Source organism: Engystomops pustulosus, chromosome 5 (genome assembly GCF_040894005.1).
Source record: "Engystomops pustulosus chromosome 5, aEngPut4.maternal, whole genome shotgun sequence".
NCBI lineage: Eukaryota > Metazoa > Chordata > Amphibia > Anura > Leptodactylidae > Engystomops > Engystomops pustulosus.
In genome coordinates this window covers 23,942,612-23,970,254 of record NC_092415.1, presented here as the reverse complement: position 1 = coordinate 23,970,254, position 27,643 = coordinate 23,942,612, and the positions used below count along the sequence as shown (strand labels likewise).

The 27,643-nt window shown below is 43.7% G+C and overlaps 1 protein-coding gene and 1 long non-coding RNA gene across 5 annotated transcripts in view; one reads left to right on the top strand and one right to left on the bottom strand.

Annotated features, from left to right (window-relative positions):
- The window catches only part of OXR1 (oxidation resistance 1), a 305,238-nt gene that overhangs the window by 217,598 nt on the left and 59,997 nt on the right, over nt 1-27,643 (top strand). For 2 of the 4 annotated variants that reach the window (XM_072151337.1, XM_072151336.1), the window contains exon 1: nt 20,057-20,225. The exons of the other annotated variants lie outside the window; for them this stretch is intronic. In XM_072151337.1, the coding sequence (XP_072007438.1) occupies nt 20,057-20,225 (169 nt within the window). Of the gene's footprint in view, nt 1-20,056; nt 20,226-27,643 lie in introns of those variants that run through there. 4 annotated transcript variants of the gene reach the window in all.
- LOC140132501 (uncharacterized) lies at nt 12,218-20,155 on the bottom strand. The gene is made up of 3 exons (XR_011855664.1): nt 20,020-20,155; nt 15,409-15,440; nt 12,218-12,389 (listed from the first exon to the last, which is right to left on the bottom strand). It is a non-coding gene; the product is annotated as an uncharacterized lncRNA (long non-coding RNA).

The following is a 27,643-nucleotide window of genomic DNA, read 5'->3' as shown; positions in this document are numbered from 1 at the left end:
GCGTGCTCGCTTCTGGTGGATGGAGTAGGGCGTGATGGCTTCTGTTGGATGGAGAAGGGCATGCTGGCTTCTGGTAGATGGAGGAGGGCATGCCGGCTTCTGGTGGATGGAGGATGCAGTGCTGCTTCTGTCGGATGGAGAAGGGCGTGATGGCTTTTGTTGGATGGAGAAGGGCATGTTGGCATCTGGTGGATGGAGGAGGCCGTGCTCGCTTCTGGTGAAGGAAGAGGGCGTACTGGCATGGAGGTGCATGGAGGTTGCTGTGCTGGCTTCTGGTGCATGGAGGAGGCCACACAAACATTACTGTATACACAACCCTCATTCATTATATAACATCCATATATGACACCGGATGTCACAAGAAGTCCCGAGTCCTGCTGCCTGGGGTTCACGTGACGTGCGCCAACAGGAAACTCTACCAGGGTAAGTATAATATGGGTGACCCTGTTAAAGTTTCCTACAAGTGTCCAAACACTTTAATATATATATCTAATATTTATTAATCTGAATAAACTCATTGAAATCAAGTGAAATATTGCATAATTTGCGGTCTGATTTTCTTTTATTATCTATATAGCGCACAACAATACGGGCGGCCAAAACAGTATTTAGAGATATGCTTTACAGCAGTCTCATAGCCTAGTCTGGAGATGTTCTGACACATCTATGGAAGAGTGATGGGGCCATGCTACTGTGTATAGTGAGTCCTGTATTAGAGGCATTACCAGTCACTGTAATGCTGCCTGAAATTATTATAAGACGACTGCTGAAAAGAAATAATAATAAATCATCTTTATTTATATAGGGTCATCATATTCCGCAGCCCCCTACAGATCTTGGGGTACATATACATATAAAATAAGACATTACAAAGTAATAACATAAATGAAACAATAGGAAGTAGTGTGAACAGAATGGTTTATAAAACAGGAAGCATCAGACTATTTATAGGCTAAGTGGTCAGTGAGTGAAGTTTTAAGTTGCTACACCACCAAAAAATTAAAAAAATGTGGAAATCTACCATCAAAATCCCTTATAATAAACCAGGGGCACTTACACATAGATCCAGGCACCGTGACTGTGGTGATCTTCTTATATCTGTTATCCACGGCCTCCTTCCTTTATGCTATTGAGTCTGGAGGGCTCTGGGGGTGTTACTAGAGCTCCTCAGTGCTGCAGATTCACAGGCTGTTACAATGAGGTAGAACATGTCTTACCCAACCACCTGCTCTCTCGCTCCTCGATGAGTAAGTGTCCCTGGTTTATCATGATGGATTGTGATGGTAGATTTCCTTGAAGGTATTAGACACTTTCAGGCCCCTTTATGTCTCAGGTGACAGTGGATATAGGACAGAAAGCTGATTTACACGAATTGCTCAAATAAGGGGGGAAAGAAAGACACAGGACCATATTTCTCCAATAAAGTATGCTACAAGTATGCTGTAAATATTCATGAGTTCAGTATTACTGAATCTTAATTAGAATAGGCCATTCTCTGCTGACACATCCCCTTTAAGGAAACAAAGAATCTAACACGTAGAACTTATGTTCGTCATGGATTTAGTTGCTTGTGAATGTTCCTAGAATCAGTTTACTGTTATACTGCACTCGGTTTACAGCAAACATGGTTATCTCATCCCATAGATCATTATTATATCTGAGAACATTCCCGAATAATAAGTAATAGTAAACAGACAACATCGTGCGATAGATACACCAAGTGTAACCGATCCCGGAATGTTCTACATCTTGTAGCCGTCTCTAAAGTTTGAGCTCTTGAATTCTATTGGTGGCTTCCAGCAGCCCCCTGTCTATACTGAGGCTGGTCCACACGGTGTATATAAGTCTCTGCGCGAGGAAAGCTTTGCTCCACTGATGATGACCACGGAGGGAGGATATCCTTCATGGGGCGATGCTACAGGTAGAGTCATCTTTCAGTATATAGCAGTACAGTACAGAACATGATGGACAATATAGGGAATGCCTGGTGGTGTAGTAGTGGTAGTAGTAGTGGTAGAGTACAGAACATGATGGACAAGGTAGGGGATGCCTGGTGGTGTAGTCTTGGTAGTAGTAGTGGGTGCAGCAGTACAGTATAGAACATAATGGACAATGTAGAGGATGTCCGGCTGTGTAGTAGTAGTAGCAGGTATAGCAGTAGAGTACAGAACAAGATGGACAATGTAGGGTATCCCTTGTGGTGTAGTAGTGATAGTAGTAGTGGTTGCAGCAGTACTGTACAGAACATGATGAACAATGTAGGGGATGCCTGGTGGTGTAGTAGTAGTAGTAGGTGCAGCAGTACAGTATAGAACATGATGGACAATGTAGGGCATGTTGAGCGGTGTAGTAGTGGTAGCCACAGTAGTAGAGTACAGAATAAGATGGACAATGTAGAGGATGTCCGGCTATGTGGTAGTAGTAGCAGGGACAGCAGTAGCAGTACAGTTTTGAACCTGATGGACAATGTAGGAGATGTCTGGTGGTGTAGTAGTGGTAGTAGTAACGAGCATGGCAGTATAGCATAAGACATGATGGGCAATGTAGGAGATGTCGAGCCCTGTAGTAGTGGTAGTAGTAACGAGCATGGCAGTATAGCATAAGACATGATGGACAATGTAGGAGATGTCTGTTGATGTCATAGTGGTAGTAGTAGCAGGTATAGCAGTAGAGTACAGAACATGATGGACAATGTAGGGGATGTTGGGCTCTGTAGTAGTGGTGGTAGAGTATAGAACATATGTAGCAGTAAGAGCTGTGCAGCTTGTGAAGGGGCTTCAGATGGAGAAGTGACGCAATTCACGGTATCAATTTTGCACCAGATCCAAGATCTAGAACTTCCTGCCTCGTGCAGTCCTAACTCCTCGCTCCCAGGATGGTGCGTTGCTCGGCATTACTTGTATCCACATTAACACTGTCAGATATTAGCAACTACTTTCTACGTTCTTTTGTGGTGACTGCAGGAAGGCGAGGCTTGTAAACACCTCAGTCTGTCTATTTAAGTATTTCATATAGTCCGGCCACATTCACAAGTATAGATGTATCAGAGATAAATCTGTCATCTACCTCACTGGGGTTGTATTGGTTGTGTAGAGCGAGTCAGCACACAACACTGGAGGAGATCACCATGAAAACTGGTGCAAAGGAAACGAAGAGCGGTCGTCCATAGCGACCAAGTAGATTCTATTTCTTATGTCAGATCTAGCTGTAGGACCATCCAAAGAGAACATTCCCTTTAACTGCTCCGATACAACTCTACCAGTGCTCATTGATGTCCACCTGGGTTCCTTATGGGCCTGTCAGCAGCTTAGAGGGGACCTGTCACCAGGAGCCCTTTTTCTGGCTCCCTCATGTCCCCATAGAGAATAGTGTGCCCATTGCCAAAGAGTTTTTTTTTTTTAGTAAAACTGACTTTATCAGAAAAAAAGATAAGTTAGATCAAAGTGTCATACAGTGTCCCATGGGAGTGGCCAGTGTGGAGCAGGGCAGACATGTGACGTCCTGAGGGGGAAAGCAACGGGGGGATGAGATATGCGGGACATGGGAGGTGCATGATGGAGCGGTTTCCCGAGGGTGGACTGCTCCTCACTGGCCACTCCCATAGGACTAGGACACTGCTCTGCATACAAAAAGCTAAACTTTCATCTAACTTATCTTTTTTTTTTGCAAAAAGACAGTTTAACTAGAAAAACGCTTAGGTAATGTGTAAACTTCCTTATGGGGACATGGGGAAGCCAAAAAAAGGCTCCTGATGACAGGTTCCCTTTAACATGATATGGAAATCAGTGCTCATAGGGAATAGGGCTTTGTTAGGTCAGAGCGATGATCTGTCACTAGGGCAGGACTAAGGCTTATGCCGAAATGCGTCAACCGCTATATGTGCTTTTATTTGATGATGTAAGAATTGATCCTAAAAAAAATTGCGTTACGGTTCAGACTGGGGGCACTGATCGCAGGTGTTACCGATCAGCAGAATTTACATAGCGGTGGCAGGTGCACATAGCTATTTTCCTTAGGATTGTTGCTCTCATGACGTCATCAAGAAGCGACGATCCTAGGAAAAATGGCACCGCACACAAGCCGCCGGCATTTGAATGGTGGGATTTGTGCCCATCCAGCTTCTAAATGCTACCAACAGTTTGCACTCGCGATCCTTGCTGGGCGTTACCAGCAGGGGGGTTACGCCGGAACGCTGGGGAGACTTCTGGCTGAAGTCTGTCTTCAGAGAACCAAACACACAATGTTCAAAATATTTGTGGCAGGTTCGGGTCCGCTCATCCCTAGCGATTACAAAAAGCAACTATAATCCCCTGTGAATATATTTGAGCAGAAGGAAGGCAAATGCTCAATGAGATAAGACCTAATGCTGGAGAAAGGTTCTGCAATAACCAGCTAGCCTCCTGGAGACCGGCTTCATAAAAATTGGTCAGCTCACACAGTATAGGGCAGTGATGGCGAACCTTTTGGAGTGCCCAAGCTACAACCAAAACCCACTTATATGTCACAAAGTGCCAACATGACAATTTCAGCAGTAACTTATTGATCCCCACTGTATCACAGGTTGTAATTGTATTGACGTTCTAAATTTACCAATACATGAATAGAAAGATGATGGAGAAAATTGGATTGTAGTTTCCCATCAGGGTCCCCTGAAGAGGAAGAATCAGGGGACCCAGAGCAGGAGATCAAATGACTATCCATCTGTATCCACACCTTCTCGCTTCTAGCACTGAGGAAGGCACATCCTGGGCTGTATTAACCACAGGAGGTGGCCTGGAGTCCTATATGGCAAACTCTATGTTGGTGGGATGGCCTGGGTGCCCACAGAAATGGCTCCGAGGGCCACTTCTGGCACCTGTGCCTTAGGTTTGCCATCACTGGTATAGGGGTACACACAGTAGTCATGTGGAAACAGTAGCATAATACAGCAAACACTCGCCACGAACACTCATGAGTGGTGTCAATGTTAACCATGTTGGACAACTTTTTCACCATTTTGCAACAAATAAAAATTTGAATATCTAGTCACCACGAGGTCATACAGTCCCCATAATGGTAGCAATAAAAAAGTCAGCTCATCCTGCAAAAGAATTACACCTTCTACAGCTCCGTGCACTGAAATCTGAAAAAGTCATTGGCGTCAGAATATGGCAAAACAAACAAAAACATTTTGTACAGAAATCTTTAATTTTTATAAATGTATTAAAACATAATAAAACCCGACTGAATTTGGTATCACCGTGATCTTACCATCCATAAAATACACGAGAGGTGTCATGTGGAGCGCACAGTGCAAGCTTCAGCCCTCAAGAAAATGGCGCAATTGGTTTCTTTTTTCAATTGTACTTTAATTTTTATTAAACGCCCTCATGCAGCTTTGTAAACGAAAAGTGAACAAAAGGGGTCAGGTCATCTAGTAGTTTAGATAGAACCTACTTCCCCAATGGCAAGCTAGTTCAACCATTTCTCAATGGATTGGTTCTTGCAGGTGTCCTGTAGAACAAGAATAGGAAATACTTGTTGCACAATGAAGGAAGAATTTGTAACTCATTTCCTTTAAGAAAAGTTACAAAGGTTTTGTAAGGAGGTCGGTGTCATTGTCCTGAGCATACACTGTGTAGTAACATCCAGCACATCTGCATTTGGTACATTGCAGGGTAAATTTACCTACAACTTAGGGGCAAAAGCTATAAAAAAGTATAATATAATAATATTTATCTATTGCACTATTATGTTTCTGTTATGTAACTGGGGGTCCTCATCGCTGGAACCCCAATGATCACTAGGACATGGGAGAACTAGCAGAACTAGCCCTTCCATGAAAAACAATGGTAAGAGTTTAAACCAGCCAGTGGAAAAAGTAAACTACTTTCCACTCCAAAGTTGTGGCAGTAAGTCGGAACGCAAATATTTGCATAGAAAAAAGCATTCCATGTGAATGGAATGACTAATCTGAATAAAGTATACTTACTGCTCTGACTCCATGCTCCTGTGCCACACGTGGAAACTGTTTCAGTCAATGAGAAAACAAAGGAAGTGATGTCCCTTGGCAAAAGGTATTGGCGTCCTATGATCTAATGAGGCCACTCATTGGCTGAAGCGGGTTCCATGACCTTCAGAAATTTCCGGCCTAGTACATTACCTAAAACTGGAACTAACGGTTCCACTTTTTTTGTTTAACTCCTACCCCTGCACCCAAAGCCCCCCTCCACCCGGACCTGGAAAAGACATTTAAAAGAAATATACCATCAAAATGAAACAGGGACACTTAAAGATAGATCCAGGCACTGTGACTGTGGTCATCTACTTATACTTGTTATCCATGGCCTCCTTCCTTCTAAAATCAAGTTTTAAAATTCTGCTAATGAGCCAACATTACCAGTTCTGTCCTGTAGCTTCGCAGGCAGTTACTCTGTGCAGGAGCACTTTCCCCCTCCCATTATGTGAGATTACAACATGCAGAGGGAGAGGGGAAGTGCTGAGGGAGCAGGGGGGATGGTGAGACGGTGTAACTGCCTGTTAAGCTACAGCACAGAGTGGCTCTGGAAACACCCTCAAAGCCGTTCTGGCTCATTAGCATAATTTTAAAAGTTGATTTTATAAGGAAGGAGGCCATGGCCATGAAATATAAGAAGATTATCACAGTCACGGTGCCTGGATCTATGGGTAATGTCCCTGGCTTATCGTTCTGGATTTAGATGGTAGATTTCTAAAAGGATTTTACCTATTTTGCCAAGACAGAATGTTTTGTTACATGATAATAAAATTATGAAAAGTAAAACAAAAATGTAACACTGGATCCCTTTAAAATATCTAATATTATCTAATAAGCAATCTATACCCGTTTTTCTTATTGCTCAGTCAAAACTAAGCATTTCCGAGCAGCAATCTGCTTTCTGCCTGGGATCTCGTGTTCCTCACCTCTGACATTTGATGAATGAGCGCTTCACTTGTCAATTACTCATCGGGGAAGGAAACAGGCGCTGCACAAGACGAGGGCCCCCGCTAAACCGAGCTGACACTTTAGTGAAGAAAAGTTTCTATTGTTGGCAACGTATTATTTACAACAGCGGGACTTGCCCTAATTCCAGTGGAATAACCACAGGGTATAAATAGCGCACGTACAGGACACAGTCCTGCGGCTGGAGGTTGTGCGCACAGATAATCGCACGCTGATCACCTTCTCCCGGCCGCACTGCATTTAGTACAGCTGGAGGCCGAGGGAAAAGGGATCCGAATTTTGCCTATTGCAGAGATTTGCTAAAACACATAAGAGGCTCTTACTTATCGTGGGTTCCAGCTGCAGAGCGAAGGCGACGCACACACAGCCGGGTCTTCATGAGATGGATTTCTGTAATGAACGAACATACAGTCAAGTGTTGACATTCAGAGTATGTTTTACTGTATATTTTATCTATTATATGGCGTCAAATGGCTTCTAGCAAAGCAAATATCACATTTTAATCTCGGGGATTTATAAGACATCCAAAAAAACAAATCTCAGTATGACCCATATAAATCAGAGGAGGTCCAATACGGAGCCATGACTACCCTATTACATCTCACAATATGGCAATGTATGAGACCGTGCTTACAGTATGTATATATTATCTAGGCTTCCTCATCTGAACATAGGATACATACATCAGTGCTCCCCAAGCGTTATAATCTGCTGTGAGAATGTTGTAGAGAAATGTACTGTGATATCTTTATTATCTTTGCACATTTACTTACCCGGTCCAGTCGCGATCCAGCCGCACAATCTCCAACGAGGATTGGGGTCTGCCGGGATTCACTAAGGTCCGTGCACCCGATATCCAGCAGGTGTCGCTGCTGCGCTCAGGTCCGCCGGAGTTCACCTTCTTCATCCTGGTGCATGTAAGTGCTGATCTTGCGACACAAATCCTTTTCTAAATTCTGTGGTTTTTCCAAATCCGTCGGGTTGTCCGATTGCCCCCGATTTCTGTTGCGTGAAAGCCAGCGCCGATGCGCCAAAATCCAATCGTGCGCGCCAAAATCCCGGGGCAATTCGGCGCAAATCAGAAATCGTTCGGATTCCCAACAGAAGTGCGCGATTCAGACCCTTTGTAAATGAGCCCCATTATGTTGTTCCTTAGAAATTCACATTTTAAAGGAAACCTACCACCACGGATCTACCTATAAAGAAGAACAGCAGGCACATGCACATGTGCAGATGGCGTCCCAGTAGCCTCTTTACAAAATCTGCATATTAGGGAAATAAAAGTTATAAAAAGATTACGGGGGCATGAGGATTAGCCCTTAAAAGGGCTATCCTCATGTCCAATAGAGGCACCTATCACCCGATCTACCTTAATAGGTACATCCATGGTGGTAGGTTTCCTTTAATCTGTATGCTAATGAGGTATGAGGTTGGTGAACTCGGGGCATGTCCTTGGCACCCAGAGCACGCTAGAAGAAGTGGTTTAGGCAGGGATATCCGCTTACGGTGCTAAGGACACAGTCAGGTACATAGACTGCCTCATTAGCATAAGGATTACAATCAGAGCAGGCTTAGCACACTTTATTTATGGATAAATTGGGGAAAAACACAGTTTTAGGAGGAGGTTATCAGATCTGGAAGATTCCCTTGATAATAAAATGATTCCAACATCTTCTAGTTCTGGGATCAAAAATGCTCAGCTGTAATCTATGAGGGGAACCTGGTGGTGAGTGTTGAGTTTTACTTCAGCGCCATCACAGGGGAAATAATGAATTACACAATGGGGCACATTTACTTACGCGGTCCAGCTAGTTCCCTGAAAGTGCATTGTCCGATGTTATGCACTCTGCTGCGATTCACTAAGATCATGCGCCCAATATCTTGCATGTGTCGCTTCCCCGCTCAGGTCCGACAGAATTCACATCTTTTTCCTGGTGCATGTAAGTGCATTGTCTTGCAACACAATTCGAAAGTTAAATCCTGTGCTCAGTCCGAATCAGTTGGATTGCTCCCCATTTGTGTCGCATGAAAGCCGGCGCAGCTTCAACAAAATCTGATCACGTACGACACAATCCCAGCACAGACACTTGTTAAATACCTGTCAAAGCCATGCAAATCCCTAAAACGGCAAACAGAACGACAAAAGTGTGATCCACGACTCTAAGTAAATAAGCCCCAATGACTTTTAAGAGTCAATGGGGCACATTTACTCACCCGTCCAGAGGAGTGAGCATGATCACTAAGATCACTAAGAGCGTGCACCCGATATCCTGCATGTGTCGCTGAGCAATTTGGTAAGCTCTGTGCAGCGCTGCGTAATCTGTGTGCGCTATATAAATAAAGAATTATTACATTATTATTATTCCCCACTCAGGTCCGCCAGAGTTCACCATCTTCTTCCCGGTGCATGTAAATGCTTGGTCTTGCGATACAATTTGAAAGTTAAATCCCGCGCTCAGTCCGAATCAGTCGGATTATCCGATGGCACGGCCCCCCAATTTGTGTCTTATGGAAGCAGCGCAGCTGCGGCAAAATCCAATCGTGTGCCACACAATCCCCTGCTAAATACCTGTCCCAGCCGCGCAAAACCCAAAAACGTTGGAAAGTGCGTTGAAAGTGCGGCCACGGACCCCTAGTAAATGAGCCCCAATGTATTTTCTACATTATGCAGGACAGGACATGTCCCCCAGAGCCAATGATGCATTTTGTAACCATGGAAACAATTGGGATCCGGTACAGAGGACCCTCTAGTAACTTACACGTGCTCAATGGGGTAAACAGTGTCAACTTTTCTAAAGTGGACAAACAATTGAACTGTGAAAAACACAACCTGGCACTAGACAGAAATCCTATTTTGACATTTTGAGTGTGTTGTGCAGTCTATGATGCGACAGGTCAATATTTGCATAGCCATTAGTCAGTGGGTTATGGATCACATCATATTGGAGGATTGCCGTGTTTGCTTTCTCTGTAATCTTAGAATGCGGATGGAGAGGCGGCAGAATGGCTCTTTAATCTCTGCGGTGATGGAGATTATCCTGTGTACTCATTTAAAGGAACAATAATGAAGTGTCTCCTGCAGCTCTCATACTTAAAGGGTTTGTCTAGAATCAAGAAAACCTGTACTCGTTGCCCTCATTGGGCTACTCCAAAGGTAACATAGTTGAATTTCTTGTCAAATAGAACCTTTGCCCCTTTGCTGGGAAATGCATTTTGTGTGTAGTACGTCATCTATATGACCCAGTCTAAAGAAGAAAACACACTAACATGACTAGACTGCACATCTGTAATAATAATCAATCTTTATTCAGAGCCCCCCCCCCCATCTCACAGACCGTGGGGTACAAATACAGACAAGACATTACGGAGCAATAATATCATTATCATAGATGAAGAAGGGATCATCTGTCAGAATTGGCCTAGTTTATCCTTTTCCTTAGGCTGATAATTCACATCACTCATTCTCTCATACAAGGTTAGGGGGTCGGTGGGTCATATGATCCTGAGATCCACAGCTATAAGATCAGCTTTATTTGCCATCTATTTCTTTATTGTAATTCAGCGACTGCTGCGTTAAGGACCGGAGTGTTCCCTATTATGTAGACATATAGGGGGTCATTTACTAAGGGCCTGATTCGCGTTTTCCCGACGTGTTACCCGAATATTTCGGATTTGCACCGATTTCCCTTGAATTCCCCCGGGATTTTGGCGCACACGATCGGATTGTGGCGCATCGGTGCTGGCATGCATGCAACGGAAATCGGGGGCGTGGCCGAACGAAAACCCGACGGATTCGGAAAAAACGCTGCATTTAAAACAAAAAATCTGTCGCGGAGCTTGCACTTACCTTCACTCAGCCCGGCTCGGTGTATTCCAGTGAGTTCCGGGGAACTTCAGCACAGCAGCGCCACCTAGTGGACGGCGGAGGAACTGCCTTAATAAATCCTGGCCGGACCCGAATCCAGCGCAGAGAACGCACCGCTGGATCGCAAATGGACCGGGTAAGTAAATCTGCACCATAGGGACATTATTATACATATAAATGTAGCGACTTTCTTTGGTTTGGACTTGATGTCCTCGTATCTTTTTTCAACTATATATTTTGATCATAAAGTGTAATAGAGGCTGGAAATTGGAACAGGAACCTTTAAGCTTCCATTGTTCTATACAGGGGAAATGGAACATTTTACCTATGTTAAAATTGTCTCAGGGATACTCATTTTTATTTCCTAGAGTCAGGTAGAACAGAGTTCTAGCAATCCCAAAGTGCTGGGAGATGATTTCTGCTAATATGGAAGGCTATAATTGGGTGTTTTCTTGGCATATCCTTATCCTGTATGGACATACCGTGGGATACGTCATCCAGTTCCTTTCCTCCCTCTGAAAGCGGTAGGAGGAGCGAAAATCAGCAGCAGACAGTGATTTACATTAGTCGATGTTCATGATGCATCCCCCAATGATGTCCCTGTCCTTATATAGGCAGTGACATTACTAGAGAACTCTCGGAGTGTACACTCAGTGGAGTCTGGGGGTGGATGCTATACTGTAGCATCTGTCCCATGTTTATTATGGCCACCGCTGAGCAGGAGGAAGCAGAATGGAAAGACACAGCTGGCTACCTCTTTCCATCCAGTGTTTCCTGCAGGATCTACATAAACAGAGGGGAAAAGGGATGTCCCATCTGCCAGTATAGCTCCATCTATATATATGTACAGCGTATACGCTGGAAACTTTCCTTGTATATTGAAGCTTTCCTTCTTGGATATTTTTGGGATAGTGCCAGGATTGAGATTGGTCACAAAAAGACATCATCTATTATGATGGAAGAAGTAGTGCTGTGGTGGGAAGTAGTGAAAGGGGTCAGGAACGCATGCTCCGCACCCACTCCCCGGCCGGCCGGGCCCATTTCACGCCCCCCCCCCCCCCCTGGGAAAATAATCGCAAGTGCTAGCATTTGCGATTATTTCAGGGCTTCTACGCCTGGCGTCCTGGCTCAGAAGCCCTGATACCTTCCCCCCTGTATTTCTATATTTTCTCCCTTATTTTTCAGATAGTTTCCTCTCCCTATTACCGGTCATATATCCATATCTCTTTGTGTACGCGGGCCCTGGAGTCATACAGACACGGTAACACAGTACAGTACTTTAAGTGCTAGTATTAATAACAGCATTCTCACTAAAGGATGAACATGGGAAATGACTCAGTGCCAGCACCGAAAACAATTACAGGGCAAATAAAACACAAAGAAAATCAATATATGCTCCATTCTCTGTTTAATTGTCAGCGTCTCCGTGGACTCCGATATCAAGTGAAGATTAATTAACAAATCCGGCGGCTTCTCTGTGGTCCAGAAGGCGGCCTGTGCAGAGAAGCGTGTCCTGACACATGGCAAGGTTCAGTCCAGTACATCAGAAAGTCATCTATAGGCCTGCAAAATATAACCTCAAGAGCATGACATACAAATATATAAGGCCTGCTAAACATGTGTCAGGGTGTTCTGCAGTTTGTACAGTCAGAATTCAACGGCTTTTCAACCTATCTGGTTCTTTGTAGTCGGCAGTGTGAACACTGCTCTATGGGTGGGCTGCTGGTTTTCTCTGAACCAGCAAGGGTTAACAATCTCATTCTCAGAGCTTTGCCCCTCTTACCTGGAGCATCCAACCCTACTCTTATAAATTCCTTGTGTTTGCTATCCAGATTGCTGGTTAAAGATTTTCTTGCTAGCTCTTTCTTGTCTTGTTATTCTTATGTTTTTTCAATATTTGGCTTACGTTCTTGACTATTCTTCTGTGTATATGATTCTGTACTTTATATGCTTTCTCAGTTGTGACCTGGATTGTTGACCTCCCCTTTTTGTTATTTATTTGTCTATCTTGTTATGTGTCCACAATTTGGCACAGGGAAGGACCGTCTTCCTGGTTGTGCTATATCGCCTAGGATACACAGAGGCAAGCAGACAAGCAAGCTGGGGGCTGGAGTTTTAGGATTCCCTGTCCTGCCTGTTGTCCCTGAATCCAGTGTCATCATTACAAGCCCTCTTGCATGCTGGGAATGTCTGTTTCATGCCAGGGTATTTATCTGGGCTGAGTGTACATGTGTAGTGCTCCAATCATACTGTCATACAATGCCGACAGACTGATATGGAAGTGTCCAGCACAGACGCATATTGCAACTAAATTGCATCATGAATTACAACATTTGGGCACGAGTTTCCTACAGTTTGGGTTAAAGTGCTAGTGATTGCTAAATCACAGGAAAGCACATATAAACCCAAACAACTGCAAATCAATAAACTATGTAGGATCCAACTTGCTATCATAGGGTTAGGCCACCAAGGTCATTGTCAGGCTGACAATAATAATGGGAGATGCGATTTCAAAGTTGCCTAGTTAACACAACCCCAAGGCTATAGTCACATGAATATGGCCAATTTCTGCCCATGGACCACACAAAATATCAACTTAATTCATTAACCAATCAACTATGACCTATGGATTAGTCTTTAATCATTTCTAGACAGAAGACCCCTTTAAAGAAGCATCACAGTTATTTTATTCTTTAATTATATTGCTGCATCCAAAGCATATAGAATTCATCCAGCATTACTATAATCCTATCCTAATAGTTACATCTGAAATATAGTCTCTAGTAGATTCCAAGTAGAGTCTCTTAGATTTTTAGGAGGAAATAGAAAAGGGTAAAATCACACTTTCCTCCCAGCAGGCATAGGAGTTGACAATGTATCTAAATGCCCATGTGATGATGCGCTGAGACATCATGGGATTGATAACAGACAGCATACAGATAGATTTTACAAGATTACCTGATTAGAGATGAGAGGAGACTGCACCGCAGAGGAAAGAATGGGGCTCATTTACTAAGGGTCCGTGAACCGTGATTCATGGAGTGACAGTGCACATGTGCGACCTGCCGCTCCACTCCTATGGGGTACAACGTACATCTTTTCTTGTGATCCCACCACTGAGACCTCCACCGATCAGCAAGTTATCCCCCATCTTCTGCATAGAGGAAGCCTTGTTGTGAATGGACAAACCCCTTTAAGCAGGCCCTGTTATTTCCATATCAATAACATTGTCTACATCCATATTATTTGGATTGGGTTGATGAATAATAATTCATTTTAAACATCAACATCAAGGGAAGTATTTTTGGAGCAGGTGCTAGCAACCATCAGGCAGGCTCATTAACCTCTATGGGAAGCAGGTGTCTGGCGCGGATGCGATGCCTCCATGGTGCGCTCTATACGGCGGGTCAATACAGCTGCCTACTGCGCTATGTCCTACTAAAAAAAGTAACAACCCAAGGGTGTTGTGGTCACGTGTTTGCCGTGTGCCAGATATCTGCTCCTTAGAGAGCTCAGCGACCTCCGCAATGTCAGCCCCTCGGAGCTGTGAGAGGAGGGAGACGCTTCACTAACAGGGAATTCAGCAGCGAGGACAGAGTACAAAGTCCCCGGTATCCACCTCCCCCGGCCCACGGCTACTTCTTCTTTTCTAATCATGTACTCACCATAATAGGTAGGTAATCATCTAGATAAAGGATTTAACTTCTGCAAAATTATCAGTTCTGTCCGTATAATGTGCAAAGAAGGCCCCAAGAGAAATTTGTTAGGCTGTGTTCACACATTACATTTTGTTTGCGTTAGCTGTTGTGATGCGTCTGAAAACGCATGCGTTGAGAAAAGGAGATTTGTCTGATTACATTGCTGTCAACATTGTGTTTACAAACCACATGCGTTAACACAGCATTAACAGACACAAAGGAAAACAGGTGCATGTTGTAAACGCAATGTTGACAGCAATGTAATCAGACAAATGTCTTCTCGGCTGCTCTGATGCTTTTGAAAACTCATGCGTTAACGGAACGTGTGAATACAGCCCTAGGGTGATGTCACACAAGGCGTTTAAAGGCTGTTTTTAGTTTTTCAGATCAAAAAACGCAATCCGTTTTTAAAAAAACGCATGTGGTTTTTGAAAATGCATGTGTTTTGTCTGGTTTTCAGAATTTGCGCAATTAAAAACGGCCCAAAAACGCCATGTGTGACATCACCCTTAGTCTTGCACCAGCGCATAGTCTGAGGATGCATATACACATGGCATTTGAATTGCGTTTACAATCCGTTAACATAGTGTTTACATTGCATTTACACCAAGCACAATGTTGATGCAATGTAAATGGTTTGTAAACACAATTAAATACCACGTATGATTGTGGCCTTATAGTAAATCTATTAATTACAGGAATATTGTGGGGAGTGTTTATATGACTGGTCCCCAACCTTTTTGTATCCAGGGACCAGCTGCACCCAAACATAAGGTGACCCCCTCACTATGGCCACTGGAGAAAAAAAATGGTGTGCTCCACAATGACTTCATACATAACCCCCAACCCATATAATGCCCCATTTCTCTCTCCCATTTAAATACCTTGATGATTGTGTTTGTTTTTCATCTGTGTTCTAGGGGGAAAAAAAAGGTTATTACACTTTTTTGTTTATTTTCTTTTGCCATTTTACTTTTTAACTATTTTTTTTCAGTAACCCCGTAGGCTATTTGCAGGCTTACAGATACACTGCTCGCTACAGGAGAAAGAGCAGAAACAAGGCACAGGGAAGCTGTTTTACCTGATGAAGTATATTATACAGTTTTCTATTATTTCTGAAATGTAAAAAAAAAACAAAAAAAAAAAACAAATGCTTCAGATGTTTAGTTTCTCTTTATTGGTAGCACCCATCTTTGGATCTGGATTTCGGGCTGCAGTGTAGTTGCCCTGGCCTTATATATGCTCTGATCCTCTCTCCATACAAACAAGAACAGTTAGAATTCTGTAAAAGATCTGTAAAAGGTTTTTACACAATGTAACTTTCCAGATATTTTCTTGGAGGAATAACACCCGCCCTTCAATTACTTCCAATCTTTTCTCAGCGTGTCAGGGCTCTGAGCCTCTTCTTGCTGTGTCAGCACTTACAATACGGCTGATATAAAGCTGGAGACGTGCGTCAGTCTGGTTGTCACTCTCATCCATAGTCGATTCCTCGGAGGGTTGAGTAAACTGCTAAATTGCTTCCATTATCCTTCCTAAAGTACATAAACCTAGGAAATAATGGTGAGAAGTGAACTCTGCGGAGTTTGCCCTTGCTCTAATTTACTTGGATGACTTCTCATTCAGTAAGAGATACCTGTATATAGATAATCTCTAGCAGGTGCTGAAACCCCTTCGGATCTGGCCTAGTTTTGGTTCTGTACACATCAGTTGGTGGATCGGTTTAGCATCCTAATCCATAGGTCACTCAGCTGTTGATTGCTTTTGCCTGGTCTTGTCTGTTAATTCTTTGTGGAGCAGGAAGTACCAGTGGATGATGATGCGACTGGTCCGGGTTGGTCTTATATGATTTTAATGCAATTTGGGGCGGTCGTCTCACATAGGTTATAACTTACTTTGGTGCAACTTCCTTCTTGTCCCGTCTATTATTTCTTTATAACTCTCTTTGAGCTCCCATATTGTTCTACGAATTCCCATTAATTCATTACTCAGGTAGGAGCTTTTATCAGGAGTCCCCAATTCTGGTATTAGCTCCGCCTCGGGGGGTGGAGCTAAAGTCAATATCAACTATTTTGAGCAAAATCAGAATTGATCTTAACTCATACAGGAAATAAATTACATTAATTTGGTAAAACATCCCCACGTACTGGCCAGAGATCATAGAAACCTCAGATATGGTGATCCTAACACAGAGGGGAGTAAGTGTATTTTGTAACTTTTAAAACCTCCAGGGTAAACAATACAGGCAGTCCCCGGGTTACGTACAAGATAGGGTCCGGAGGTTTGTTCCTAAGTTGAATTTGTATGTAAGTCGAAACTGTATATTTTATAATTGTAGATCTAGACAAAAGAATTTTTGGCCCCAGTGACAATTGGCGTTTTAACATTTTTTGCTGTAATGGGACCAAGGATTATCAATAAAGCTTCATTACAGACACCTTACAGCTGATCATTGCAGTCTGGGACTATAGTAACATCCAGAGAGGTCACCAGAGGTCAGAGGGGTCTGTCTGTAACTATGGGTTGTCTGTAAGTCGGGTGTCCTTAAGTAGGGGACCGCCTGTACTAGTCAGAATTTTCCTTACTACAGGGCACATGTTATTGTGGGGCGGCCCAGTTATCTTGCGCATTGGGCAAAATGGCCTCGAATGGGACAATTCCTTTATGGAGTTAATTTTGGACATAATGGAAACTTTTCACCAGATGTTACAGCATTAATCAACCATCCCATCAAGTGGTTTCTAAAAAATCCTTTATAACATTCCCTTTTTATGAGAAATCTCACTGTTTACCTTAAAAAAAATCATGTGAAAATCAACATAGAAGAGTCACAATTTGCCTGAGATGAGTCATGTTTAGACGCTGTACAGTATGGGGAGGGTTACTTCAGTCCTATAGAATCTAGAATCATGCTTTTGTAGTCCTAGTAAAGAATCTCATCTTTAAGATCCCATCAGGCTTTTGGTTCTGTTTAAAGACATAATTTGAAATATGGCCTGCAACTCTGGTTCTGTATATTACAGAACAAGCCTGATGCAATCTGAAAGACTGGATTCTTATCTTTAACAGGACACCAAAAGCATGTTTCTAGTAGCAATGGAACTGAAGATATGGGTGTCTGAAGCGACAGCTTCTAAACGTGACTCATCTCAGGTAAAATATGACTCTTCTCTGCTCATTTTCATGCGACACTGGAAGAGATTTTTTGTGGGTAAATGGGTGAGATTCCACACAAAAAGAGGGAATTTGGCTTTAAATTTCATACCATCAGAGTCCCCCTTTATCATAAGTTGGAGACAGGAGAATTCTTCGGGAGGATACAAGTTGAGTTAAGCATGAAGGGAATTTGTAGGGAATGTATGACATGTAAGCGATGCTAAAACAGGAAAGTAGCGTCTGTGATCTCTGCTTTCCTCTTCCGCCTTGTCCTGAAGCTTTAGGAATTCTCAATAAGGGTCATTCATAACTAAATGATGGGTGACGTCCCCTCTACACGCCCGTGCCAGGCTGACATGGATGAGTGTGCCCGCCGCGGGCAGTCGCTGCAGTCTCTGTGCCAAAACCTAAACTTCCTGTTACCTTGTTTACACCTAACAAATCGCTTTCTGCATTAAATGACCCACAAAATATCCAGCGCATCAAATTGTGGCATGTTCTGACTCCGCAGGAGATACAATGGACTATTCATGTAGTCAGGCCAATGGTGAAAGGGATATCACACTTAACAGTGAAAGCTCTTTAAAGGAAATCTACCATCACAATCCATCCTGATAAACCAGGGACATTACTCATAGATCCAGGCACCAGGACTGTGGTCATCTTCTTATATTTCTCCTTCCTTCTAAAAATCAACTTTTATAATTATGCTAATGAGATAGAAGGGGGTGTTGCCAGAGCCCTTCCATGCTGTAGCTTCACAGGCTCTTACAGTGTCTCCCTCTCTGCACTTCCCCCGCCCAGTCATGTGATATCCCACAGGTGCACAGTTCATTATATTTATCAAAGAGAGTAATTAGAGCTATATAATATAACGAGCCGTGCACCCGTGTGACAGCACATGACCAGGGATATAACGAGCAGTGCACCCGTGTGACATCACATGACCAGGGATATAACGAACCGTGCACCCGTGTGACATCACATGACCGGGGATATAACGAGCCATGCACCTGTGTGACATCACATGACCATGGATATAACGAGACATGCACCTGTGTGACATCACATGACCATGGATATAACGAGCCATGCACCTTGTGTGACATCACATGACCAGGGATATAACGAGCCATGCACCCATCTGACATCACATGACCAGGGATATAACAGGTCCTGCACCTGTGTGACATCACATGAACAGGGATATAACAGGTCCTGCACCTGTGTGACATCACATGAACTGGGACCGCATGCATTTTTGACCAGTTTGAATTAAGATAATTGGTCAAACCTGTCAAAAACGCTTGCGGTTTTTACGATCTGAAAACGCACTAACTAAAAACGGCCCAAAAACGCCACGTGTGTCTTCACCCTATGGAGGAGGGGTCCACCATGTGCACCACACTGTTCACACAGGGCACTTGTAGATTGTGATTGCTGGGGGTCCCTGTGGTCACCTGTCTATTGTGCATTAGACATGTGTGTCATTAGTCACAGAACCACTTTACAGTGCATAAAACCCCTCTAAATCTTCACCATCAGCAGCTCTGCTTGCTGTCAGTGAACTGAACTATTCATATTTACATCCAGAAGTGGTAAAAGACCTAATCCCATATTAATATGGAGTATGTGGAGGTTTGGCAGGGATTTGCCCTGTATCCTGCCAGCCAGTCACACGGGCCTCGAAGCCTATTTTGTGGTAAACATTTTCTCAGTTGATGTTATGTGCAGTATTTCCTTTAATGTGACGTTGCAGCACACACTACACCTCGCAGCTACGCCCAGACCTCCGGCACCACACGGCGTGTGAAGTTCCTGCATGTTTATGTTGCTTCAACAAGTCAAGTCTTTCGGATCCCAGCCCCCGCCACCCCCTTTACTAACGAGAGTGGGCTTTCTCACTTTTTAAAAAATAGGGGTGCTGGATAAGTAACTATAAAATACGCTGTACAGTATTTGACCCCCTCTAACGGTCAACTATGGAATCGTCTGTGCATCAAAAGTAACCAGAGTGGGCTTTTACACTTTAACAAAATAGGGGTGCTATATAGATAACTACAAAATTCGTTACAAGGCTGCAAATACCGGTAGTCTTCAAATGTACAACTACCTCCCTCAGTGTTTAGTAGTGGTATTTTCTATGTGTTAAAGTGAATACTGGAGGAACGACTCACTTTTTAAAATTAGGGGTGGTATTAGGATAATTAGGTAAGTTTGTCAGCACTTATTAGGGTACTTGTATATACACACACAGCAGCGGGGGTTGGCGGCTCTGGAGGGTGGGGCCTGCAGGGGGCGTGACGCATTGCCAAAAAAAAAGTTTGTCATAAGTTTACCTCAGAGTTAGTGCAGTGACAGACAGGCCGGGCTGTCATGGACTACCTGACTGGCATCACCGGGAGGAGCAGCCGTGTCCTGCGGGGCACTGCCAACCGCCTGTGGCTGGGGCTGCGGGAAGTGCACTTCCAGGACTACCTGAAAGAGGGTGTCGGGCGAGGGGACACCCCACCGTCCAGCCCGGAGCTCAGCCCTTCACCCACAGGTCAGAAGGGGCTGCAGAGGATGCATGTGCTGCTCTGATGCATGCTGGGACTTGTAGTTTTACAGCCTGTACAAAATTCTATATACCCTCCTGCAACCAATCAGATTCCTCCTTAGATTTATCACTGGGCCAATTAAATATAAAAGCTGGAATCCGCTTTGTTGCTGGGGTTGACCAATCAGGTATCCCCTTTATTTATTTCAGCGGACCTATAGTACATAACAGCTGTTCTCATGGGTTGCCAATGAGTGACCAATCAGGTGGCTTCTCTGATTTCTCATGTGAGATGTAAAATACAAGAGCTGCAATCTGATTGTGATGGGTGACTACTTTACTTTCCCATTACACTGTATTGTAGTTACAGTATGGATATGGGTCATGGGCCTGTGTGCCGCCATATGGAGCTCTTCTGGTGTCTCATAGGAGCAGAAACATGTAAATAACGGCCTTGAATTGAGTCTGTCAGGTTATGGCGTGGTGTAGGGAAGTCTAGCTCCTCTTACTACCCTATTCTACAAATGTGATCACCATTATGGTGGAAATGTAGTGTTACAGGAAGGCAATTCACATGAATGATGGTCTGTGATGTACAAGGACGACCATAATGGGAGAGGCATGTGTGGTGCGGGTTCTCTCTTCTAGCCTTTATATTGCGGACCTCCACTTTGTTGTCCTTGTGCTCTTATTGGGGGTCGCCTTCATAAGAATAATCCATTTAAAGGGGTTTGCAGCATAAGCTCAGGTCTTTGATACGCGGGTGCCACCTGCTCATCCGCTGTTAGGCCTCAGGGCGCATTCACACGTTGCGTTGTGCGTTGCTTTTTTGACGCATTCTACTGGCTTCAGCCATGAGCCAGCTACACAAGCAATGACTAATTCATGGTCCCCATTGAGGTCTATTGTGCACAGTCACGGTGTGGGGAAGCCGTATACTTTGAGGTCGGAGTTGGAGACACAACTATTTTATACTGTTTCGGCCACACTGCAGGGGGCGCTATGATTCTAGTACGGGCTACACCAGTGGTAAATTGAATATACATTGAGATATACGTTAAGTCCATCTTCAGACAACAGTCCTGGACTTAACGTAAATCTCTATGTTGTGGACTTGGAACTGAGTTGCTCCAACTCTCCAGGCATCGCTACATGGCTTCCAGGTGAGCTGACTCACCCTCTTTCTAGTACACATTGAATATACGTTAGCACAGTGTATTGAAGTTGATCAACTGAGGTGCTGGTGTGTCACACTGCCATCGAAAACCTCTTTAAAGGGAACCTATCAGGGTTATTTAGGAACTAAACCAGCTAGTTTAAGGTTCCCAAATTACTCTATAACATCTCGGTCCTTGCCCTCTATAGACCAAACATTTTATAGTTTACATGAGATAAGACCGATGTCAGGCATGTCAGGGCAGGGCTGGTACACCCTGGCGCATGCATAGTGATGCCGGAGTGTACTGCACTGCGCATGCACCAAAGACTCCTGACTAAGTATAAGATTACATCATGTTCTCAGGCCACAAACAACAGATCCGTGGTCCGTTTCTGCGCTCCAAGTGTCACCTGTTTAATAATAATTCTTTATTTATAAAGCGCACACAGATTACACAGTGCTGCACAGAGCTTTCCAAATCAGTCCCTGTCCCCAATGGGGCTCACAATCTAATCAACCTACTAGTCCTGGTGTCATTCATTTTTGAAAATCTGCAGAAAAAAAGATGCAAAAGGGCAGAAGACTGGCGAATGATGTCACTAGTTTGTCCCTTGCGGAGGTGTAATATGGTCGTTCTATCAGTAGTAACTCCGTATTATAGATGACTATGGTGCTGCAAGTTCTGGACCCTGTACAGTGTTCGGTCCAGGAAATACAGCAGACCTGCCCTTGATGCAGCTTGTTTGTGAATGGAGTTGAATGACATTGTAAAATATCCCAGATTTTGTTACGTGATGTTTCTGCAAAATCCATATGCATCATGTATATGTCTCATGTTGTGTTCTGCTTTTATACACAGGGTAGGGATGGAGCTTGTCCAGAGCATATACACGATCAAGATCAATACAATCTCCCATCTGTGTCACACCCCATCATATCCTGTGTTGTGTGTCTTGGCTTTAGTGCTGTAACTTTACTCTTCGAGAAAGTTGCATGAGGGTGCAAGTACCGTACATACAGCTATGATATTCACACCCCGTATGGCAGGACATAGAGTCCATATGACTGTTTTGGTTACATTTGGAACATAAGGATTACGTGTTGATGACATTTCATACTTCTAGCAATAATTACCCATAATATCCTAAAGCGATCACATGTTTCTCCAGGTCTACAAAGAAAAGATTACTACATCCTGCCTGGGGTTCTCACAGTCCGGACCTGTATGTTTACAGTCTTTGTGGAGAAATCTGTAGCTGCTGATATGACTGCTCCTATACTCATTAGTTAGTATACATGTATTTACATTGTGATGGCCCCGACTCCTCTATCAGGCTCAGTACTAAAGTGTATAGAGGCCTCCTGACTCTTACCTGGTGACTGATTTTGGGGAGGGGAAGGATTGGGTTAAATGGATGCACTCTTTGGCTATGAGGAAAGAAAGTCTTTGCCAGATGCATTATCTCTCAGGGTGACGTTTGTGTATATAATATATATGTGTATGTTGGATGGTCTAAAGCTAAATGGGTGACTTTTTGCCTACTTGTAGGACGGCCTTAAAGGAAATCTGCCAAAGAAATCCATCATGATAAACCGGGGACATGCACTCATAGATCTAGGCAATGCGACTGTGGAGATATATATATATATATATCTCCATAACCCGATTCCTTCTAAAAAAAATCAACCTTTAAAAATATGCTAATAAGTCTGAAGGGCCTTATGTGCTTTAGCTTCACAGGCAGTTACACTGTCTCCCCTTTCCCACCTCCTGCTCTCTTATTACTTCAGCACCCTTATGCCTACTGCAATCTAAAACCATGGGAGGGAGGAAGTGGTCTTTGTATAATTTGAGCTTAAGCATGGAGGGGCTTTGGTAACGCTCCCCCGAGGCCTTCCATCTCATAATTGAAAAAAAAAAGTGATTTTAGAAGATAGGAGGCCGTGTATAACAAACATGTGGAGATTATTACAGTCCTAGTGTCAATGAGTAAATGTCCCTGGTTTGTCATAATGGATTTTTATGGATTCCGATTTCCTTTTTAAAGGGGTTGTACCTAGTATTATAACTATTATCCCCCATCTGCAGGATAACAATCTGGACATTGGGGACTCCTGAGATGATAACAGGGGTCTTATTCTCCGTAATTGAATGAAGGAGGAAGTCCATCACACCTACTGCGGCTAAATTCATTATTATAGGAGTGTTGGAAACTGCAGAGCACAGCGCTCAGGTATGTCTAGCGCGCTCATAGACGGTGAATGGGTGTGAGTTTTCAACACTCCTAGACACGGACTTGAGTGGCAGTAGGTTTGCTGGACCCGCTGCTCCATCAGTTTTTTGAGGACAGGACTAGTATTTTTGTCCAAGCAGTCAGATCCCTACTAATCAGATCCCTATCTCCTATCCTGTGGCTAATGACACAATGATAGAGCGGAGCCACGCAGCCGCAAGGCACAAAAGGACAATCAACCAAAGATTTGGCTCCACGGCAATTACCCCATAATTCCACAGGCTCACGTTGTGCAAGTCCTAATATTTCAGATCACGGATCAAAATGAGCACCGCATTTGCTTTATTGTTTATACAAGCACAGCGCCATAGATGAGCTTGTGGCTGTGCCTGGTAATGCAGCTCAGGCCTTCCAAATGAAAACTGTAAACCTTATCCTGTGGATCGGAGACAACATGACGATCAATGGGATTTCCACCAGTCACGAGATGGGGATTCCTGTATACGGTCGGGCACATGCGTACGTCCTCTATAGCACAGCATATTTATCACACAATGTATGGAGTTCAGTTATAGTTTGGGGCTTCTCCTGCAGCGCCTCTCCAGGGAGAATACAGTATTACACTGGGTCCTCCGCAGTGAGACGTTCTTTATGACTTCTGTATCAGAACAGGCGACCCCTAATAATCGTAAACTTGTAGCAGCAGCCGCACGTTACCCATCACATACTGATTCTGCTGTATGATGGGGACCACCGGTGACAGCCGTGCACAGAGTATCCCCTCTATTTATAACAATCGTTGTCTTATTTTCCGGCACCTTCCTAATTACTGAGGCTTCTGTTATTTCCGGTGAAGATGTATATTTTGGGCTCCAGTTTTAGTTGTTCTTTCTGTAGTGAGTAGGTGGCGCGGCGGCTGTGCTGTGTAGTAAGCAGATGGCGCTGGATGAGGAGGGAAAGGGATCCGCATTGTTTCTCCAGCTCCGTGACACTGGTGTCTAGTCTCGTATTCCCCAGAGTGTATTTTGTGCATTTATAGGAGACTGCCGGGGTCTGAAAAATATTCTATAAGGGGGGTTATTAGGGGATTGGATGATGCCGATGATCACTTCTTCATCTACCCCCAAAGAAGGACTTCTAAAGAGAGATAGAAACTGGAAATAATAGGATTATAGCAGGAGACCGGTCAGGGTGGAGCCGCTCAGTTTACACTTTGTTAAAGGGGATTTTCTGGACAAAATCAATAAATGACCTAATGATAGGATAGGTCTATAATAGGCGATGGGTAAGGTATCCAATGCTTTAGCATTGTGTTTACATAGCGTTAACATCACATTGACTTTGCTTTTGTGTAAAGGGCTTTGGTAACACCCCTGTGCTATAGCTTCACTATCGTTGCACTGTGCAGAAGTACTCCCCCCGCCCCCTCCTAGTGTGTGAGATTAAATCTGCAGTAGGGATTAGACAGTGTAACAGCTTGTGAAGTTACAGCATGGAGGGGCTCTGGTAATAGCCCCAGGAGCCCTTCTAGTTAGCATAATTAAAGTTGATTTTAGAAGGAAGGAGGCCATGGATAACAAATATAATAAGATTGTCACAGTCCCGGATCTACAAGTAGTAAGTGTCATTGGTTAATTATGATGGACTTTGTTGGTAGATTTCCTTTAAGCCGGGAGCCGGAGTCATGTGCGGGGAGATCCAGTACTAAGACATCAGTGAGGCCCCTTCATTCTCAGGATTGATCATTAAACTGTAGGGATGGGGGTCATCACTTTATCAAATGGAAATAACCTGTCCCTTCTAGTTTGGAGGATTTTGTTGGTTGGTGACAAGTATAACATTAAAGAGGACTTGTCATGGTGATTTGGGACATCCCACACCCTTCATACTTAGAGATGGGACAGGTGCCCTGTAATCCCTTTCCTGTCCTGATTGTATCATTGCAGGTTATATCATCTATTATAGAAACAATCTTAAATGCTGAATGTTAACAGTGCCCCACATGTAGGTTCCGTGGGTTTTGGTTGTGGTACATTACCAAAAACAATGTTGTGGTGTGTTTTGTTTTTTTTTTAAATTCCACTGTGAATTTTCTGTAACCTGGAACACAGAACCTGGTCTAGAACCTTGAATCGTGCAAACACTTGTATCCAGTCTTGATCTGATCTAGATCTGTAAGTGATGATGCGTTCACTGACAACAAGCAAAGATCTGATCTTAACGATGTGGAGTAAATGAAATGGAAGTAGAGTAGAAGTTGTGTAATATTTCTTTCTATACGGACTGCAGGTTCCTGTATATAGGAGAGCCTTCAGATTATTTCGTGTCTTTACATTGACCCCAATATAACAAGTAAAATCCTTCATTCTTATCTGATCCCGGTGACATATGTCCTTTCCATTTGGGTCGTGTAATCTGACTTGTTCTCTTGATCTGTGGATTTTCGTGTTATCCTTTTCATGCGACGTATACAATGTCACATGCGGATGGTAGTAAATTGAATGTCACAAGACAAGTGACCAATGTCTTCTCTGCAACCAGCGGTCGTCCCGTTGTTAGGATTATGTGACCCTATGAAGATTTTCTGTATCCGCCGCGCAAGATCCATAACCAGGGCCGGAGGTTTTTGAGCCCCAATGAAAAAAAAATCCATTGTCTTCTCTGGTTCAGGGCCTGTTCTGCTCTTTCCTTGGAAGCCCATGTTCGGGAACACTCCATTTATTCTTGCAAGGAATTTCTTCTTGCAAGTTTTTGGTTAAAAATCTGTACCGTGCTCATCCCCTGTGAACATATCCTCAGTTGTAGAAATGGCGCAGCACTTTACATATGAACTGGTACAGATGCATTAGTGTATATACCCCATTAAAGGGAACCTGTCAGCAGGTTTTACCCCACTAACCTACTAGTACCCTCCAGTGTGGGATAAAATATCCCTTTTAGAAGTCCCTCTTATCCATCGACCGCAAAGTCAGGCAAATATGACTCTTCTCTCCTCATTTTTACATGAGATGAGTCAAGTTTGGTGTTTGCAGGTGTAGCGTCACTTCCGTGGCCTCTATTTTTGGCTCTATAGCACCAAAACTTTTTGTGCCATATTAAAGATAAGAATCTCATCTTTCGAATGTCATCAGGCTTATGGTTCTGCGAGTTCCAGAACTGGACATACAGGCAGTTTAATTATAGGTGGAACTGGATCTTTATCTGCAGCTTCTGTTTCTTACTCTGTATTTAGCTCTTTATCTTTTGGTTCTGTAAATCTCAGAACCACAAGCCTGGTGGAATCTGAAAGATGAGATCTGTATCTTTCATACGACGCCATGTTTCTAGGTGCTATAGAACAGAAGAAGGGGCTTCTGAAGTGACTCTCCCCCTGCAAACAATAAACTTGACTCCTCTCAAATAGGTAAATATGACTCTTCTTTCCTTATCTTTGGGGAGATTATTTTTAGAAATGGGTGAGATTTCACCTAAAAGAGGGAATTCTAGAAAGGGGATTTCATACCTTACCTAAGGGGGGCTGCTAGGTTAGTGGGGTAAAACCTGATGCCATAGGTCCTAGGTATACCTGCCTGGAATAACTAGGGGGGCTCCTGGAGTTGCAGGTATATGGGGCAGGCGCTGGTCCAGGCTCCTTGTAGTGGAGGATGCATTATTTATAGAAGTAAGGCTCTTGGGTCATATATAAGTGCAGTAGACTTGTGTTTGTAGGAAATTGGAAGGGGGGATATATGGGGCAGAGGCACAGATTCGGAATCTGGAAGTGGAGATTTGTCTTTCTATCCGTCCTGCGTTACAACACTGTATGAACTTCTTAGTTTTCCTCGTCTTTAGCAGATTACATGGATCTAATTGCTGCGGCCTTAAAGACTTAGTGAGATTTCCGCTCCTCCGGTATCGCCGCCAGCATTTGTCTAAAGTTTTTTTTGTCCCACATATTTGTTCTGGAGGAGGACGATCTGGAAATCTTCCTGCGTTGTGTGAATCCTTAGGGGCCCAGGTAGGGTTGGACTTTATTGAGCCTGAAGCGAAGT